The sequence below is a fragment of the Odontomachus brunneus genome, unplaced genomic scaffold (assembly GCF_010583005.1).
Source record: "Odontomachus brunneus isolate Ranch 3 - 2012 unplaced genomic scaffold, Obru_v1 Obru_scaffold_084, whole genome shotgun sequence".
Lineage (NCBI taxonomy): Eukaryota > Metazoa > Arthropoda > Insecta > Hymenoptera > Formicidae > Odontomachus > Odontomachus brunneus.
Genome location: NW_022639534.1, coordinates 980869 through 998732, shown reverse-complemented (window position 1 = coordinate 998732; position 17864 = coordinate 980869). Strand labels below are relative to the sequence as shown.

At 33.1% G+C, this 17864-nt stretch overlaps 2 protein-coding genes across 3 annotated transcripts in view; one reads left to right on the top strand and one right to left on the bottom strand.

Annotated features, from left to right (window-relative positions):
• The window catches only part of LOC116847864 (acetylcholinesterase-like), a 523728-nt gene that overhangs the window by 21475 nt on the left and 484389 nt on the right, over positions 1–17864 (bottom strand). For both annotated transcript variants that reach the window (XM_032823340.1, XM_032823341.1), the window contains one exon: positions 49–206. In XM_032823340.1, the coding sequence (XP_032679231.1) occupies positions 49–206 (158 nt within the window). The remainder of the gene's footprint in view (positions 1–48; positions 207–17864) is intronic.
• Positions 9809–10625, top strand: LOC116847868 (protein GVQW3-like). Its single transcript, XM_032823345.1, has one exon. The coding sequence runs from the start codon at positions 9997–9999 to the stop codon at positions 10519–10521; it is 525 nt and encodes a 174-aa protein (XP_032679236.1). The 5' UTR covers positions 9809–9996; the 3' UTR covers positions 10522–10625.

Sequence of the window (17864 nt, the reverse complement as noted above, 5' to 3'; positions counted from 1 at the left end):
GGGGGGGGGGGGAGAAAAAAAGAGATCATTCCGTCATGTATAACATACCGGGAACTCTCTTCAATCGCGGTAGGAACTCGTTCCAAAATGCACAGGCCGTCGTGCGGGGACCTCTGCCGAAGCCGCTCTTCTCCGCGTTCCAGATAAAATACTGCGGATGGTCTTTGGTGTAAGGTGGCCAGTCGGACTCGTCCACCGTCGGCAATCTGGAAAATAATTCAGGAGGTAAGGCGATACGTCACTCGCAAATCGCGCCCTTCGACTTTCCACCTACGAGCGAGTTGCGATCGACAAGGGAGGCAGGCGGGTGAGGCGGAGGTAAAGGCGGGGGAAACGAAGAGTAACGAGGAGAGGAAGACGCGGCAAGTTGGATGCAGAACTGTTCGAACTTCAAACGGAATCGAGATGGGGATCTCTGTCTCTGATAAAGGAAGCGCGGCGGTTCGCTCACTCGGAGAGGTATCGGAAGCTAGACGCAAGCACGAACGTTTGTCGGGAATGAGAAAGAAAGAGAGAGAGAGAGAGAGAGAGAGAGAGAGAGAGAGAGAGAGAGAGAGAGAGAGAGCGAGAGAGAAGTAAATGGGAAAAGCTGTGATGCGGCGTTAGCTAACATACGTTTCGTTATCCAATGGAATTCGCGCAAAAGTCGCATCGCTAATGTACGTGCGGGGCCGTACCGAGAAATCGGATATCCTTTCGCCGGTGTATTTCAACGAGAACCTTCCTCAGATGTCTCATGAAATTTTAACTGTCAAGCAGATCCTTCTCTGCGATTTCAGTTATCTCGATTCTACACAGCAAAATGCGAACTTTTTCGAATATTTCGCGAGCTACATTTTTAGCGCGCGTCTGCACACATATATCGTGGAATGATCGATATTCCGAGGAGTCCTGACGATTTATCTGGAATTCTATACGCACACACATATCCCTAATTTTAAAATACTGTCTTTTTTTGACGTGGCTTAATGAAACAAATTTTATTAATGTTTATTTTACTAAAAGATATCAAAGTCATAGGAACGAGGTTTCTTGTTTATCGGAAACGTGCGAGAAAATAAAAAAAAACTGTGACGTGTGGCGTTACCTGCGCATGTTTCGTTACATAGCACTCGCGAAAAGTTGGGTCGCTAATGTACATACAGAGTGTGCCGAGAGAAATCGGATACTCCGCAGTGTTTCTCATTCCGAAAACATATTATTTCTCCCTTTTTTTAACTTTATATTCATTGAAAAACAATACGCCAGCGCTTCACATGGTATCATCAATCCAAAACCCTGAAGAGAGTTTCTCAGTTTCCATAACAATTAATTAATTACCGCCTCGACTCGAAGACAATCGATATTTTCCATCGCGATGATCTAAGTTCGCTAATTGAGTTTTACTTCGAAGAGTAATGAACATTCGTTTACGGGGAGCGCAGGAGTTTCAGCTTTCCAATGGTTCTTACTTCAAGCTGCTATGATTACTGGAAATAGAGATATTGACGGTAATGTCGAGCCGCGCTGTTGGAGTGAAGTAACCTGCTGTGCGACATAACGAGTGAGTGGCTGACAAGTCTGCATCCTTTATATTAGGTTTGTTCGCGTTGCTTTGCACTTAATACCTGTTGCACAGCAGATGCGATGAGCGAAATCCAATGAAAGCTTTTCTTTCTAAAAAAAGGTTCAGTCAATAGCGTAGCCAGAAAAAGTTTCGAGGGAGGACTGTACTTTTTATTTTTGATGAGCAAAAGAAAGGTCATTCGAAAAAATTTTTCTTATACTTAGCGTAACCCAGAAAATTAATTTCGGGGCTGCAGCTCCCTTCTGGCTACGCCATTGGGTTCAGTATGCAATAGGCGTTAAGTGTAAAATTGTCAGAAGTGCAAGCAACACGAACAAACTTATTATTGTGTCTCTAGAACGCGGACTTGTCCCTATCTGCGCGCTACTATTTGACTACACTGAGGAAAAAATTACTTTAAAATCAACAAATATTTCTTTGATGGGCGCCATTAACATATTTATTTAAATCTAAATTCTCTTTATTAAAATCAAATATTGTTTACTTGATTTAAGTAAACAATATTTAATTTAAATAAAGAATTTAGATTTAAATAAATACGGTAATGGCACCCATCAAAGAAATATTTGTTGATTTTAAGGTAATTTTTCTCTCAGTAGAGGAGACCGGGGTAGGTTCGCAGTAGGGGTAGGTTCGCAAATCGTTTCGTTCACGTACTTATTGTGAAACAAACAGTTCGAGTGGAATCATAAAACATTTCGTTTAGTGTAAAGATACTTATTTCCAATTTTCATTACAATTGCACAAATATTACAGGTAAAAGAAAGAAAAAACTGATTTGAGATCAGTTGAGTAAAGTTTTAGACGTCTCGAAATATTCTCCTTGCATTTTCTATCGTGAATGAATGAACTGAAGTTATGTAATATTAGTTAAAATGAAGTTTATTGAAAATATATGATACACTGTTTTGTATAATAACAGTGAACTTTATTCTTAAAATTATTAAAATCGCAGAAATGAGCAGATGGGGTAGATACGCTAATTTTTCTGTATGGTAGGACTGATGAACTGGTGCACACTGGTGTAGCTACGTGCAAAGAATAGGTTATTAAACACATAGTTCACAATGCATAGTGATTATAGCATCATAAGACACAATGCAACGCGCACATATGATGATGTATACATGATGTATGTTACATAAAATGTATACACATATAAAGTATGTTATATAAAATTATTTCCTTTTGTTTTTAAGTATAAATAAAATTGTAAGCACAAAGATATCGTATATGGTATCTTATTGTATAATTTATTAATTTAACATTCTTTAAAGTGTATAATTACATGTATTTTATGTAATGCTAACCTACCCCGGGGCAGGTATGCCCTGTATGTTGATATTTTTATTATTACAGACGAAACTATATAGTTTGTAGCATCGTCGATAGGATCAAAATGTAGAGGAAGGTTGTCTCTATCATTATTATATAGCCAATTAGAACAGTTAAATATATTAAATTGTTTTACCATCGAAATTCGAAAAAATTAGCGAACCTGCCCCGCTCTCCCCTATATACTCTGCAATTTTAATGCATGCGCACAGAGAACTTTTAGTCCTTATCTTCTTTCTATTTCGCACACAACTTGGACGCACTTTTGATTTACAAGAGACAAAAACGTTCCCTTTTCATGTATATATGTTCTATAAAATTTTACTGTATCTCATTCCCCCTACTTACGATCATACAAGGCCCAAACAGAGATGAGAGAGGAACCAAGGATTTCTCTCTCTCTCTTTCTTTCTCTCACACACACACACACACACACACACACACATCTCGTTTACTGTAGGTATTGTATGGCAGCACACATTCCAATTATTTTAGTGCATTACATTAGTATGTGGCGTGTTGAGGTTAGACTACAAAGTTTACTAATGGCGAACGTAATGTAACTTTAAAGGATTATAATTCACGAACAAACCAATGCAGAGCTACGAAACAAAAAGCGATTTTCTCGACACGCGTGTCTATGCCATTCCCCAAATAAACTTTCGTGATTATTACGACATGAGGTGAATCATCATATAAAATTTACTATTTTTTTTAAATTACATTTACGAGGGATATGTTTTACTGATTTTATTGATTTTAGCTCCGTGTTTTATTTTAATTTCATTATTATCGTCTCTTATTTACTAATAAGGAATATTTTGCTGATGTTAATGATTAATAGAAAATAAAACCAGTTGCGCTATCTATTGGGCTTGAAAGTTTTGAAACCAATTCTTCTGGAAATGGCAAAAAGTATACAATGAAACTTATATATTTGTAATCTTGATTATTTTTAGTTTAATTAATTAATTGGGAAATCGGGTTTAATTAATTAATTTCGAATATGAAGAAATTAGGGAGCAATTTAACCGCACTTTTTATTTGTGGGATATAAAAAATTTATATTTGTAAATAAATTTTATATTCCACAACGAAATTATCAACTATTTTTTTCTCAATATATCTTATACCTGATCTTATATCTGTATTTCTATATATTTAAAAAAAGTGTCAAAAAATATTGATTTTCAACAAGGTTATTTATGGTTCCAGACAACATGCATGTGTCTAAAAGACATCTTATTTCTGACGTTTTAATTGTCTTAAAGACGTTTAAATGTCTTAAAGACATCATAGAAATGTCTTTCTGACAACTTTTTAATAAATCTTAAAAATTTTAAGATGTCTTTGTGACGTCTTTAACACGTTATAATGCTGTCTAAGATAGTTTAAAGCTGTCTGGCAGATCCAGATTGTACTCTATATTCTAAAAAAATATAATTGTACATAGGATATTAATTATTAAATTCACATAACACAATAACATAACATAACACAATAACATTTTTGATCATATTGATGCACCAACAAATCTACTGAAAGTTACATTCAGGTTTTCATGTTACATTTGACACATTGTTTTGAGCAAATTTTGATAATTTTGTTAGTATTTCTTTTCTACCTCTCTGTTTCATTATTCTGCAAAGATTTGTGCCATATAAACAATTCATAAAAGACGCAATTTTTATGAATTGCATATTTTATAAAATTGATGCTAAATTTACGTACTAAAAAAAAAGTAGTTAAAAAGTTTATTTTTGTATTTATTTTTATAAAGATTGCAGAAATAGAATTTTATATCCTAAAAATGAATGTTTAAGTGTTTTTTCTCCATGTACATTTTTTTATCTGAGTATTTCATCGCTTATTCCGATAGAACGACCGAACGACCGATAACCGAACATTGCACGAAAAAATGACTCGAATCGTAAAACCTGTTACACGACGTATTTTTCTTTTACTTGCAGTAGAACCGTTTTTTATGACGATAGACAATATGTGTATCTGTCAGTTTTGCATTTGAACCGTGAGAAGTCGAGTTTTTACTCTTAGTTTTGAAACTACAGGGTGTCCCAGACTCTCCTACGCAATTTTTATGGGAACGTAGAAGGAATTGAGGTGAACATAAAAGTCCTATATCATTTTTTTTATATTCGTAATAAGAGAGTAATGAGATATTAATTAAAGAATTGGTAAATGATTACACGTGATATGGTAGATGAGTTATAGTGGCGCCGTCTGCCGTTATATACTTAAACATTAGGTTAAATTGAACAAAAAAGTCCTTTATTATTTTTCATATACCACGTAGATTAAATATTTATTAAAGAAGATTTGCGCATTATTGCGCACAAACATATAACAATTTTCTTTCATAAATAACTAGAAATCTACGTGGTTATTTGCAAAATAATAAAGGGCTTTTTTGTTCAATCTGACTAAAGTGGACTAGAATGGTTTGAAATCTTAAAAAAATCGATTTTGCAGGTTTTTACATAATCGTTTAGTACAATTCTTTAAGAACATTTTGGCGCAAAAAGAACCATGATATTCACAAAATTGAGTTCAAGGGAGCGAAAAATGTGAGGCCGCGCGCGGGCGGCGAATCATGTAGTGTACGAAATGTAGATATTGTTTATTTAAAACAAGCTGATAAACGGTAATAACGGTTCAAAAAGAAATAATAATATCGGAAACGAAGGCTATTAGCGTGTGGAGGTTATTGCTAACAAATATAAAAGTAACAACAAAAGAGACGAGAACAGTCGGTCGGTCTATAATAGAAGTAGTCGGTCGTTTATTTTTCAAAACAGCATTTTACGCTCGTTTTGCCACGATTACTCAAGAACGGCTAAAGATATCGACTTGATCTTTTTTTTAAATTAAAGATAAAGACGTACTGCATAGATTGAACCGAAGTTTGCATATGAACATTAATTTTTTAATACCGTTTTAACAATAAATAACTGGAATTTTTAGACATTTTTTGTTTTTTATTCGCTATTTCTCTAATTTTTGAGATTTTTAGTTCCATTTCGGTTCAATTTATAGAGGGAAATTTTATTTACAAAATGACGCCTGGCACATTAAAAAATTCCTACTAGTTTTTCCGGAATCGTTGCAAAACTGCAAAAACAACGTTTTTTTTAATTTAACAATATCTTACTCAATTATTAATATTTTTTGAACTTCTTATTGTATCCTCGCTTATTGTATTCCTAAAAGTATGTGTAAAAACTAAAAAAAACAAATCTTGTGTTTATTTATTCGTCCTTGTACGTTTATTTATTCGTCGACAAACGTCATTTGAATTTTATTCAATTTTCGGAAGATAAAACCGTTCTAGTCCCCCCCCTTAATATGATAAGCACACAATAGTACATATCACCACTGTAATTCATTTACCATATCGCGCGTGATCATTCACTAATCTTCTTTAACCCGAGTAGAAATTTATCCAGTTTCTGACCAGTCCAGGAACTATCCAGGAATTTTTGGTAACTAGCTAGTTTTTAGTCAGTTTTCTTAACTAGAAACTGACTGGTTTAGTCGACGCTCACTTTGTCAAAAACTTGACAGTTTTAGATCAGTTTTTAATTAAATTTTGATCAGTATCTAATCTGTTTATTAGCAATTTCTAAGCAGTTTTTTACTAGTTTCTATGTAGTTTTTGACTATTTTATAAGCATTTTTTTTATTGGTTTCTGATCAGTATCTATTTTTTTCAGTCTATTAATAGTTATAAATAATTTAACTATATATGTATTGAAACTATGATTTTATTAAAATTAAATTTTTATAATCTTTATTTAAAAATTTTTTTTTCATCTTTAATATAATATTTTATTTTATTTTGGTCAGGAACTATCTCAAAAAAATTCGTCAGTAATTTCCGTTTTTTTTTCTGGACAGAAAATGCACAGCATTTGTTTACCTAGTTTCTGACAAAAATCTACCCAAGAAATACTAAACAGTATTTTCAGAGTTTTTAATAGACAGAAACTGTTCAGTATTTACTTACTATTTTTTCAAGTCTAATTTCTGACTAGTAATTGGCCATGAAAAAATAGTCAGTATTTTCTGCCAAGTTTCAAAACAGTAACTGTCTAATGAATCCTAGCCAGTAAAAACTATCTAGTTACTGGCCAGTAATCAGTTTTTCCCTGAGATGTTTCTACTTGAGAATATCTTGACTATTATTGCGAATATCACAAAACGCTATAGAACTTTTATGTCCACCTCAATCCATTCTACGTTTCCATAAAAATTGCGGAATTGTGAGACACTTTAAATACAATAATAAAATAAATACTTCTAATGTAAGGGAGTTAAAATATAGACGTAAGCGAAATATATTTTTATTTCTCATTTCGACTTTCTCTCTCTCTCTCTCTCTCTCTCTCTCTCTCTTACTCTAGACTTACTCCACATATCATAGATCCTTCAAATACGCGCGCAATACGTCGATCGGATGTCGAAAGATATAAAACTCGTATTCCGCCCACAGAGCGATACGTCATAATAACCTTAAATCTCGATAAATCCATTCGCGACAGAACAGGGAACCGCTCCCTTTTTCTCTTTTGGTCGAAAGTTGATAGCTGAAAGCTAGAAGTCTCCCGCGGAAGAGTTCAAAGCAGGAAAATGAAAGAAAACTATATAATCGTAATTTTTTCGCAATTAATCCGGCTGATTTACTGTGATTTTAATGTTCTCCATGAATATAAGAATAACTACACGTGCAACTCAATCGGGCAGATTTTATGATATATTAAGTGGATGAGAGAGGAAAGAGGTAGATGTACATGTGCAGACACGAATCGTATTGCATTTTGAATAAAATTGAAAATACATTTGTTTCGCCGCATATTTAATTTTACACATAATCAGAATCGGCAAACATAATTAAATACATGATAAATTTATAAACTTACGTTCAATTGGGAGAGAATTCAGGTGTTTTTAATTAAATTTGGAGCAGGAGAAATTGTAGGAAAAGTCTGCGATCGGAGAGCGAATTTTCAGCGTATCAATTTTTGAGTATGGGTTTGTAATTACGACAAAAGTTGCACGAAGCTAAGCTAATTGCTGTATATCGCTTATCGTGCCTGTGAGTGAATATTTTTGTTGACGGTAGGCTTCTTTGTGCACTTCGACATAACTAAGATATCGCGCGACTAGAAAATTATTCTCGTGCGTTGAAACGAACGCGGCGGGTACAGCAACATTTTCGCGTTAACAAATGGAACTTTAGTTTCGGACGTGGAACCGGCGAGTTTCTGACTAACTTACTCTTTTTCGCAGTTATAATTTGAATTTAAATTAACTTCGTTTCACACATCAGCGAACTCGTCCGCAAACGGTGCCGGCGCGCATGGTGTGTCACTTACATTTACAATTTTGCGCCGCACATATCAACCGGAACGTGTGAAAATTCCTATTGAATATTTCGCACGTTAATCCGGTGAAATTATAATAAAACCCATCGGACGCCACATTCCCAGAACGGAATATTACTCGAGAAATTTAATTTAGCTCCGATTCTTCACGTTTTAAACGTACACTCAGCCACCCTGGCTTCTCACGCGTGTGCTCGCACCGAGATCGCTTGGAATTTCAGTACACTGAGAGAGAGAAAGATTATTAACCCTTTGAATTCGTTATATAGGGTAGCCCAGAACAGCCTTCGAAGCTCTCATGAAGGCATAGTACGGATTGAAGTGACAATAAAAATCTTATACCGTAATTTTATACGTTTTGTGACATTCTCAATAATTATTGAAATATTAACGGGTCTAGAACGATTTCATCTTCCGAAAATTAAGTGAAATTCGAATGACGATTGTGGATGAACAAATAAACATACACAAGGTTTGTTTTTTTAGTTTTTATATATACTTTTAGGAATACAATAAGCGGTAGAAGTTCAAAAAATATTAATAATTGAGTGAGATTGTTAAATTAAAAAAATGTTGTTTATGCGGTTTTGCCACAATTCCGGAAAAACGAGTTAAAATTTTGTAATGTGCCAGGCGTCATATTTTGTAGATAAAATTTCCCTTTATATATTGAACCGAAATAGAACTAAAAATCTCAAAAATTAAAGAAATAGCAAACAAAAAACCAAAAATGTCTAAAAATTCCAGTTATTTATTGTTGTGGTTTGGTCGACGCTCACTTCATCAAAAACTTGACAGTTGAATTAGACAGTTTTAAATCAGTTTTTAACTAGATTTTGATCAGTATTTAACCTGTTTATTATCAGTTTCTAAGCAATTTTTTACTACTTTCTATGTAGTTTTTGATTATTTTATAAGCATTTTTTTATTGGTTTCTGATCAATATCTCTTTTTTCCAGTTATTTATTGTTTTCAGTTATTTATTGTTAAAACGGTATTAAAAAATTAATGTTTATATGCAAACTTCGGTTCAATCTATGCAGTACGTCTTTATCTTTAATTAAAAAAAAAAGATTAAGTCGATATCTTTAGCCGTTCTTGAGTAATTGTGGCAAAATAAGCTGAAAATGCTGTTTTGAAAAATAAACGACCGACTGCTTCTATCCGAATAGAAATTTATTCAGTTTCTGACCAGTAACTGTCCAGGAATTTTTGGTAACTAGCTAGTTTTTAGTCAATTTTCTAGAAACTGACTGGTTTGGTCGACGCTCACTTCATCAAAAACTTGACAGTTGGACTAGACAGTTTCAAATCAGTTTTTAACTAGATTTTGATCAGTATTTAACCTGTTTATTAGCAGTTTCTAAGCAATTTTTTACTACTTTCTATGTAGTTTTTAATTATTTTATAAGCATTTTTTTATTGGTTTCTGATCAATATTTATTTTTTTCAGTTTATTAATAGTTATAAATAATTTAATTATATACGAGGTTTGATAAAAATATATGTGGAATTTTTAAATTTCGCGAGCTGTACAAGTCTAATTGTCACAATTTTTTGTTTTTGTGTTGGTACACTTGTCCCTGACGTATCTTGACATTGGTAGCCATATTGGATGCTTACTTTATTGTTGGCTGTCGAAAAGGTTACACATATTTTGGTATGCTCGGTGATTTTTAACTCGTGGAAAAAATGGAACAAAGAATTTGCATTAAATTTTGCTTTAAGAATGGAATAAAGTGCAGCACCGCATTGGAAATGTTGAATGATGCTTTTGGCGAATCTTCTATGAATAAAACAAGCGTTTACAAGTGGCACAAACTTTTCCAAGAAGGCCGTGAAGACGTTGAAGATGACGAGCGCCCTGGACGCCTCAGCACATCAACAATCGATGACAACGTCGAAAAAGTGAAGAAAATGATTATGGGCAATCGCCGAATTACTATCAGAGAGATTGCTAATGATGTTAACATATCATTTAGCTCATGCCAAGCAATTTTTTCGGATGTTTTGTGTATGAAACGTGTGGCAACAAAATTTGTTCCGAAATTGTTGAATATTGTTAGTGAATTTTTGGCCAAAAACAACACTGTTATGATGTCTCAACCTCCGTATTCGCCAGACATGGCCCTCTGTGAGTTCTTCCTATTCCCGAAGCTGAAAAGAACCATAAAAGGACGACGTTTTGCTAACATTGAAGAGATAAAAACAGAATAGCTGAAGAAGCTAAACGCTATATCGGAAATTGCGTTCCAGAAGTGCTTCGAAGATTGGAAAAAGCGTTGGCACAAATGTATTATATCTGATGGGGAGTACTTTGAAGGGGACAAAATTAATATCGATAAATAAATAAAAATTTTTTGAGAAAAATGAAAATTCCGCGTATTTTTTTATCAAACCACGTATGTATCGAAACCATAATTTTATTAAAATTAAATTTTTATAATTTTTATTTAAAAAATTTTTCTTTATCTTTAATATAATATTTTATTTTATTTTGGCCAGGAACTATCTAAAAAAAAATTCGTCAGTAATTTCCGATTTTTTGCTAGATAGAAATTTTCCTTACTATTTGCAATGCACAGAATTTCCTTACTATTTTTCTTGTATAGTTTCTGACAAATAACTGGCCCAAAAATACTGAACAGTATTTTCAGAGTTTTTACTGGACAGAAACTATCCAATATTTACTTATTATTTTTCTTGCATAGTTTCTGACAAATAACTGGCCCAAAAATACTGAACAGTATTTTCAGAGTTTTTACTGGACAGAAACTATCCAATATTTACTTATTATTTTTCTTGCATAGTTTCTGACAAAAATCTACCAAAGAAATACTAAACAGTATTTTCAGAGTTTTTAATGGACAGAAACTTACCCAGTATTTACTTACTATTTTTTCAAGTTTAGTTTCTGATTCGTAATTGGTCATGAAAAAATAGCCAGTATTTTCTATCAAGTTTCAAAACAGTAAGTGTCTAATTAATCCTAGCCAGTAAAAACTGTCTAGTTATCGGCTAGTTTAGTTATCAGTTTTTCCCTGAGATGTTTCTACTTGGGTAGTACCGACCGATCGACTGTTCTCGTCTCCTTTGTTGTTACTTTTATATTTGTTAGCAGTGACCTCCACACTCCTATAGCATTTGTTTCCGACATTATTATTTCTAAGTTTTTGAACCGTTATTACTGTTTATCAGTTTGTTTTAAATTAACAATATCTACATTTCTTACACTACATGATCGCACGCGCTCCGCCGGCCGCGCGCCGCCTCACATTTTTCGTTCTCCTGAACTCAATTTTGCGAATGTCGAAGTTCTTTCTGCGCCAAAATGTTCTTAAAGAATTATACTAAATTTTTATGATTACGTAAAAACCCAAAAGTCGATTTTTTTGAAAATTTCAAACCGTTCTAATTTCCTTAATGAAAGAAAATTTGTGAATGATTATGCAAGGTATAATAGATGAGCTGTACTGGCGACATCTGTCATTGTGTGCTTATATATTAGGTCAAACTGAATAAAAAGGTCCTCTATCATTTTCTTAATAATTTTATAGATTTTTAATTATTAATTAAAGAAGATTGGCGGATGGTCGCTTGCGATGATATATATTAATGATATTTAATTAATAATTAAAAATCTATAAAATTATTAAGAAAAAATATAGAGGACTTTTTTGTTCAGTTTTACCTAATGTGCAAGCACATGACGACAGATGTCACCACTATAGCTCATCTACAATATTTCGCGTGATCATTTATGAATCTACAATATTTCGCGTGATCATTTTTAATTAATATCTCGATAATTATCAAAATCGATATTAGCAAATATCGCAAAACGGTATAGGACTTTTATGTTCACCTTATTTCGTACTATGCCTCCACGAAAGGTGGCTTCAAAGATTGTTCTGGGACACTGTATGTCGTATCGTTCTTATTAATTAGGGAATTAGAATTCAAAAGTTTAATCTCATTGTGAATTATGGTCACTTCTGCTTATGTCTTGTTGTTTCAATAAAAAGTAGTAATAGCAATATGCATGCGAAATGATTATAAGTAGTAATACAGTACCGTTTGTTACAAATATTAGTTTTGCCCACTATAATTATTTCACCATGCAATTGTATAGCCGCAATATGAAATACTTTTCTTTCTCAGTGCAATGTCAGTCGCGACTTTCTATCGAACATCGTCGAGTCACACGCCGAGTGATCTTTACATTCGTATCTACGATTCGAGGCCTTCGCCTCTCGCGAAGTAGTTGACAATCGAGTGACATAGGCATTGTCCTTGGCAAAATTGATTCCGCTGTTCTCTCCACAATGGTCTAGGGCGTGATGTAATAATACCGTGACTTTGTTAGAAATATCGCTGACCTACACATTGAACTTCATTGACTGTCCACATTATGACTCGGACTTTCAGATTTCAATCGAACATTGTGTAGGTCACGAAAGTTAACGGCTAATATTGTGGGAAATGGTAAGCTCGAAGTTGAAGAGTTCTCCCTTATTTGAGTAATTTCGCAGAGATAGCAGAATTTATTGATTTCGAAAAATTCACGACCAGTATTGGGTATTAATCGATTAAAATTCTTTGATTAAAATAATCAGTGATCAAAATTAATCAATAATTACATATAAAAGTACAAATAATTTTATGAAATGATGAAGCTAATTATTAATCAAACTTTGATGTGATTGTATTACATGCTGATTAATTTTTAATTTCATCAAACGATTAAATATTCATGATTACATATACGATTGATTAATTTTGATTATTGATTTGCTGATTATTTTAGTAAAAAACAATTTTCATTGATTGCCCAACACTGTTTACAATAAGTATGGAAATAATATAAAAAAATATAATCTTATATATGGCTGCAAGACGATTTTTCTCAAACTAAGCCAAAGATATTCCAAGCACAATGTTCTTAAAATTAGAGGAATTTCGTTCTTTATCTTTACAATACAAGTTTTATTTTTAATAGAAATTTCTTAAAAGTAAGATGGCATTCTATTTCAAGTAATATATCCTTCTTGACTCGAAAGAGACAAAGATAAAATAATATTTAATAAATTTTCGATTAATAGTCCACTTTATTAGAGAAGGAATATCTTTTCGGTGAGAATTTTCGCTTAGAATATAGGTTAATAAGAAATAGCAATTAAAGTTATTTTTTTGCGTGTTAAAATATTTTTTTTATCTTAGAAGAGCTCATATGGAAAAAATTTTCGCTAAGGATAATATTATATTTTTTCATCTTTCTATATTTATCTAATTATCATTATCTCTATATTTTTTTAGTGAATATAGAAGTAAGAAGCAATATTTTCGAAAATCTTAAATATATCTAGTTTTTTGAGAAAGAATACCGACTAGCTTTCTATAATTCATTAATATTGTTAATAATCCAAGAATATTCGAAATCAAATATATTTCTTTATAAAAAAATATATATTTTCTTTATACAAGTATTTTCTCATCGTCAATTTGCGTATAAATGTATTGTTATAAGGTTGATGAAAAGTGAACGTTCTGCTAGATATTTCAAATTTATCACAGCATATTCTGATGCTAAATATTTTTGTGAAATATTCATTCTTTTTACACATTTTCTGCTGTATGGATCTTCTATATGGATCTTGCTATAGAACTGAAAAGTATTAACGCATAGAACTTTTATGTATAGAATGATTTGAAATATAAGTAAGAAGCAATACTAAAATAATAATATAATAGAATAATATAATAAATAATAGAATAATATAATATAATATAATAATAGAATAATATAATATAATAATATAATAGAATAAGTAAAACTAGACGCGTTGATATGATATACCTTGTGTGATTTCAGTTCCTGAAACACTCGTCTATCTGGACTTGATAAGTTATAATTTATATTTTATTATCGCTTTTTATTATCGGCTCTTTATCGACAAGCGAAACGAGAGACATCGTCCCGAATGAGAGACAGACGCCCCGAATCCTTTGTCGAAACTGCACGCGTACAAAATACGTGCAATTAAACGTATTATTATTAATAAATGAAAATATCTCGAGGTGTCCGGTAATTTTCATAATTATGGTGTTAAGCGTTGATACACTGAGTGTTTGCAATTAACATACGAATACATTCCGCGCATAAAACGACAATTCGCGCCACACGTACGTAGGTAGATGATTAAAAACATATGTTACACTTGAGCGAAATATGATATCAAGCTGATTTCAATCATTATCCATTATTTCACCTAATAATTTTGTTAATATGCCGAATGAAGAGTTGTTTAATAAATGAAACACGAGAATTATAGAAGATTCGTTGGATTACGCGCTGGAATAGAACGCATTATGCCGCTTTGTATATACAGGGTGTCGGATATGAGATTGTCAAAAGCACGTGTGCGTGCAGGTAGATTAGACCGAACTGAATAAAACTTCCCTCCATTATTTTTGCAACCACGTAAAATTTTGCGATATTAATAAAAAAGACTGGTAAACCAATGCGTACGTGCACTAAAAAAATGATATTCTCCTTTTAAGAACATTCCACTTACGTAAAGAATATCCTCCCCTAAAATAGGCACCAAGAGGATTTTCTTACGTAAAGAGTAGAATCATGTAAAGGACTAGTACTATATATTCTAAATATTAGATATAAAGAAAATTAGTACTATATACTCTAAATATTCTAAACATTAGTACTAGATATTCGAAATCTATAAGGTTGTGTAACTAACGTACTGCATTGCGAAAATTCGATACACATTTGCGACAGTTGAAAAAGTTTCAATCAGTAGTAATGGAAATCATAAACTATATTTACTTGAAAAAGTCGCAAATCTCAGCTATTTTCGACGAAATCGTGCCTACAGAGAGCGTCCCACACTGGAAAAAAATTGTTAAAAAACTGTTTAGAAACTGCTAATAAATAGATTAGATATTGATCAAAATCTAGTTCAATCAGATCAAAAACTGATATAAAACTGTCCAGTTCAACTGTCCAGTTTTTGACGAAGTGAACGTCGACCAAACCAGTCAGTTTATAGCTAAGAAAACTGATTAAAAACTAGCTAGTTACCAAAAATTCCAGGACAGTTACTGGTCAGAAACTGGATAAATTTCTACTCAGGTTGTGTTCTCCATACAAAGGACTATACTTTTCCGTCATTTTTAATAGATATTCTTATAGAATAACAATATTTCCTTCTTTTCGTAGGTTTCATAGAATATCATCTGAAATGAAGAAAATTCTTACTCGAAATCATAAACCATACCCGAACAAAAATGTATCTAGTAGAGCAGATTTCAAGACCAGTAGTTAGATAGTAATGACTAAATAAGTTTTCTAGTCAGGCACTAGCTCGTGACAGGCTAAATATTCCAACTCAGTCTTTTGAATGTCAGGAAATTTATATTTAGTAACTATAGTATTGCATAGATAGTGGCTAAATAAAAAAGATTACACAGTAACGAGATAAAAAATCATCAGTAAATTCTGAATAGAAATTCGATATTAGAACTGTCTAGTAACTATACCAATTATAGTTACAAGTTATTTTTTATATCTAGCTACTACAGGATGCGGCGCCAAAATCAGGACAAATTATACATTTTTTCCAAACATATTTTTTATTGCAAAAACGAAAAACTTTACAAAATTTTTTTAACCACATTGTTTGTAAGACCATAAAGAACACATTTACTCAATATATCCCCCGCTTGCTTGAATGACCGTCTCCTTTCTCGGTCTAAAGCGTGCTTAGGCGCGCTTTAATGTGTCACGGTCCATATCGGTGAATGCCGCTTCAATGCGGTTCTCAATGATGCGACGTTTGGATGTCTGGACTTGTTCGTGACCCTTTCAACTATGCTCTATACATAGAAGTCCAAAGGATTCAAATCTGGGCTGTTGGGAGGCCAGAATTCTTTCGACCAAAACATGTCGACGTTGTCCGACAACCAATTTTGCACCAAATGACTTGTGTGGGCGGGCGCACCGTCCTGCTGGAAAACATACGGCTTTCCAGACGACACAGTTTCCATCCACGGCTTCACTACATTTGTCAGAACACGCAAATAAACTTCTTTTGTGACATTTTCCCCTTTGTTAAAGAAATGCGGTGGCATGACATCACCCTCACTGGATGATGTTGCAAAACCTTCGTTGGACTTCTCTGACTCATTGTACTTTGCGATGACATCATACACAGTCAATCTCGGGTACCCGAAGAACCGAATGATTTCTGTCGCCGAGCGCCCAGCGCGAACACTTTCGATAATCGCGGCTTTTTGGTTATACTCCGCACTTGGTTTCAACATTGCGACTGTTTCGAGGTTATGATGGTTTAGTACATGCGTCAAGCTATTTGAACGCTAATCGCGACATCTACCAGTGGTATAGAACGGCGAGAATTTCAAATTGAATTTTATCCGGATTTTGGCGCCGCACCGTGTAGATAATTTTTCTGGTACAGCCATTAGGAGAAGTGAGCGTTACATTCCTAGCTAGTAGCGATGTAAGATCCAACTTTTCTGTCTCCTTACTAGACAATCACTAGATTCAATTTTTGCTCGAGTATTTACTTGAAAAAGATTAACATCAGACTTAATATCTATCTTTCAGAAAATTACTCATAAATACTTCCGTTAGCTCGATAAGATCTTTCAGTCACTTCGTCACTTTTGGATCTATATATTATTTTTCATTTTTCAATAGTTATATAAAACCAATTCTGCGCGAAAATATGAAAATCGTATGACTTACATTAACAGTCATAAGAAACAAGTGGCATTTCGTCGCAGGAAACAAACGACAGTTGTAAAGTTGGATATCAAGGAAAAGAATTTTCTCCATTTCAGATGATATTCTATAAAACCTACGAAAAGAAGGAAATATTCTTATTCTATAAGAATATCTACTAAAGTGACGGAAAAATATATAGCCTTTTTGTATGGAGAACACAACTTTTCCGGTGTGGGACGCTCCCTGTAGGCGCGATTTCATCGAAAATGGCTAAGATTTGCGACTGTTTTTTAGCGACACACGTATAACACGCTCACAATACGTCGAAAAACGATTGTCTACGCGCCGCTTGCATCATTATTCCGCCTTCAGATGTTAACCGATAGCCACTTTTCTTAAGGGGGGAAATCCAATTAGAACGAGGAAAAATAAGCTATTTTCAAGAATTTTTTTGTAGGAGAAAGAATTTTTCTATATTTTTCAAACTTAAACATTTATTTATATATGTTTTGGACTGTCCATACGTATTTTTTTTTTCCAAAAATATTTAAAAATGGCGGACATATGAAGCATCCCATTTGGCAGGTACGCGTGCGAGTTGCTCAGCTGCTGGACAAATGGCGTCCGTGATATTGATCCTATAACAGGCAGCGAAAAAATTCTTATTATTTATACCCATAATTCGTAATTGAACCTAAAAAAATTGAAAAAAGTCAAAAATTTTGAATATGAAACGCTTATGAAAATAAATTTCCATTTTTTGACGTTTTCTCTGCACAATTTTTGCAATAAATAA

Bases quoted from the DNA above. Each gene is read 5' to 3' on its own strand.
- LOC116847868 (XM_032823345.1), top strand. From the start codon at position 9,997: ATGGAACAAAGAATTTGCATTAAATTTTGCTTTAAGAATGGAATAAAG.